This window comes from Plasmodium gonderi (genome assembly GCF_002157705.1).
Source record: "Plasmodium gonderi DNA, contig: Chr07, whole genome shotgun sequence".
NCBI lineage: Eukaryota > Apicomplexa > Aconoidasida > Haemosporida > Plasmodiidae > Plasmodium > Plasmodium gonderi.
Genome location: NW_021628932.1, coordinates 3,206 through 6,042, shown reverse-complemented (window position 1 = coordinate 6,042; position 2,837 = coordinate 3,206). Strand labels below are relative to the sequence as shown.

General features: G+C 22.0%; 1 protein-coding gene across 1 annotated transcript; it reads left to right on the top strand.

Moving 5' to 3' along the window:
* Nucleotides 1–1,347: 1,347 nt before the first annotated feature.
* Nucleotides 1,348–2,380, top strand: PGO_070000 (tryptophan-rich antigen; the record flags this gene model as incomplete). Its single annotated transcript, XM_028686873.1, has 2 exons — nt 1,348–1,428; nt 1,541–2,380. 2 exons carry the CDS (start codon nt 1,348–1,350, stop codon nt 2,378–2,380), a joined length of 921 nt encoding a protein of 306 aa, XP_028542674.1.
* Between the last annotated feature and the right edge of the window lie 457 nt (nt 2,381–2,837).

Here is a 2,837-nt window from a genome sequence, read left to right as displayed (position 1 = left end):
AACTCAAAATTTTACAAAATCAAACTCAAAACGAAAATGCTAAACATTAAATTTTGCGTACTAAAGGATAATTATCCCTAAAATCAAAACATAAAAAAAAAAAAAAAAAAAACGATAGGAAAATATAAAAGGACACATAATATATATTATAAAATGCAAAATGAATTAAAAAAAAAAAGTTAAAATTCAATAAATAACGAACAAAAATCATAACTATAAAACACTTTTTTGAATTTAGTAAATAAATGTCTAATTTTAAACAATTCATGAAAACAATTGGGAAAAATATAATAAATAAATGTATAAATTAGAGAGGATAAGAAAAAAAGTACAGGAAATTTAGGAAATAAAAATTAACTATAATCTCTTAAAAGTTAAAACCTTTTTCCTTTTTTTTTTTTTATTAGAGCTTGCAATACACTATTTTTTTTTATCAATTATTAATAGCTTTAATTGACTAATAATATATTAAAGGAATACTGAAGAAATATAAAATATTTTATATATTTCTACTACCATAATAAACTCTGTTTTTATTACGTTAATGTAGATACTAAAAAAAAAGTGCAATAAATTTTTACTAACAAAAAACCTAAATTATATATGAAAAAAATAAATAAAAACGATGCTAAAAATAAAGAAAAATAGAAGCACGAATATTCTTATAATATAATATTTTCACATAAGAATAAAATTATAAATATAAAAATAAATAAATGAAATAGAAATAAAATAATTAATCTAGATATTTACAAATGTAAAATTAATGTCGATGATATCACTAAATTTTTAAATTGGTTCAAATTCCTTATTTAATTATATAATTTTTTAATAATATCTTAAAATAAAAATATAAGCTTAAAAAAGGGAAAATTGTAAACTAATTGAAAAATATGCATGATTCTCTTTAAAAAATGATTGTATTTTAATATATAAAATAAATGTGTATGCTTAAAAATACCGAAATATTTGCATTAAAACATTAATAAAATTATTTTTTAAAAAATTTTAAAATTTTAATTATAGTTCTCAATCTTTAGAATTAATAATTATATTTAAGATATATTTATTTTACATTCTTTCCGCAAAAAAAAACAAATTAAAATTGTTAAGTTCAAAAAAATTATAATCTTTATTTCCAATAATTAATTTCGTTTTCATTATTTATTATTTTTTATAACCCGTAACCTTTTTTCTTCGCATTTATTATGTTTTACTATTTTTGTTTTTTCGAAAAACCAATTTTCAATTAAAATATCAAATTAAAATATATGTTATTTTATATCAAAACCTAATTTCAATAGAAACACAACTGCATAAAATAAAAATTAATAAGTTTTGTTAAAAATGAACGCAAAAATACTTTCACCGTTATTTTTCATTGTTTTAATTGAAGTTTTGTTGAGCCAACGATGTTCTGGCAATCCTGTACATAAGCATTCAATTTCATAATAATATATTCCATTATTTATATAATTTAATTAGTTATTAAATTCATATGATCATAATTCAATTATATATCTTTTTAATTTTTGCTTAGAAATGGATGGAACATTTCAAATATGAGGATAATTATTACAACAATCAAACATTAGAAGCAATACATAAGCGATTACCACTAAGAGTATATTTTGACCAGGTTAATGAAAACCATCAATATAGAAATCGCTTATGGAGGGATTGGTTTAATACACATAAAGAGAAAATTACAGCTGATTTAAATAATGTAGCGGAAAAATCTATTCAAAATTTGGAAAAGGGTTGGGAAGATTTTGTGAAAGAAACTGAACATAATAAATGGTTGCATTATAATGATGACATGAAAAAGGAATATAAATGTACCGTGTATCCACAAGCATTAAAATGGGGTGTAACGCGTTGGATAAGCTGGTTTAAAGATAAAGGATTGGTTTGCTTAAAACAAGATTTGCATAAATTTTTGTCCAAATGTAGAAAGGAACACCAGCTTGAAATGAAGGTAGTATTGCAAAAATGGCATAAAGTTTATTTAAATGAATGGTGTAATCAACCATGGAAACTCCGTGAAAATTATCATTGCAAAAAATGGGAAAAATTCGGTTTAATGGGTGATCCATACTATAATGTAAAATCATATCAATGGAACAGTTGGATGGAAAGAACAAAATGTGAACATAAACAATGGGTAGATAATCTTAGAGATCTAGAAAAAAATTGCCCCACGTGGAATGAATGGAAAAAGGGAAAATGCTATTTTTATAAGTCTTGGTTAAAAGAGTTCACTAAACAGTGGATAGCCAATGAACAATGGAATACATGGACTGAAGAAAGAAAAAAACATATTTTATCTCAAGCGGGAAAAACAAAACCAGCGCAAAAGAAAACTGTCCAAAAGAAATAATGATAAATAAATTTTATACTTGATTAAAGGTAAATAATTCTTTTACGTATTACTTATTTATGATATCACATTTTACACATTTTCTAAAAAATAAGAAGTATATAAATGAACAAGTTGTTTATCCATTATTATTTTATTTACAATACGTAAAATTTTGGGTATATAAGAACTTAAATAAATTCATAATATAATATTTTATTTGCTCATAATAATGCATTTATATTTGTCTGATTCATGCATTCATATGTGAATTTTATTTTTAATATATTGTACAGAATATATATGTGTATGAATTTTGTCCAACGTACTATAAATCATATTTTGTTTTTCCCTTTTTTTATTTGAATGTTGCACTATCTTTTTGAAAAATATGTTATAGTGTGTTATCGTAAAATTTATACTATGTGCAAAAACCATATACCATATGTCTTAGCTGTACTCGAAATTTGTTCTTTAA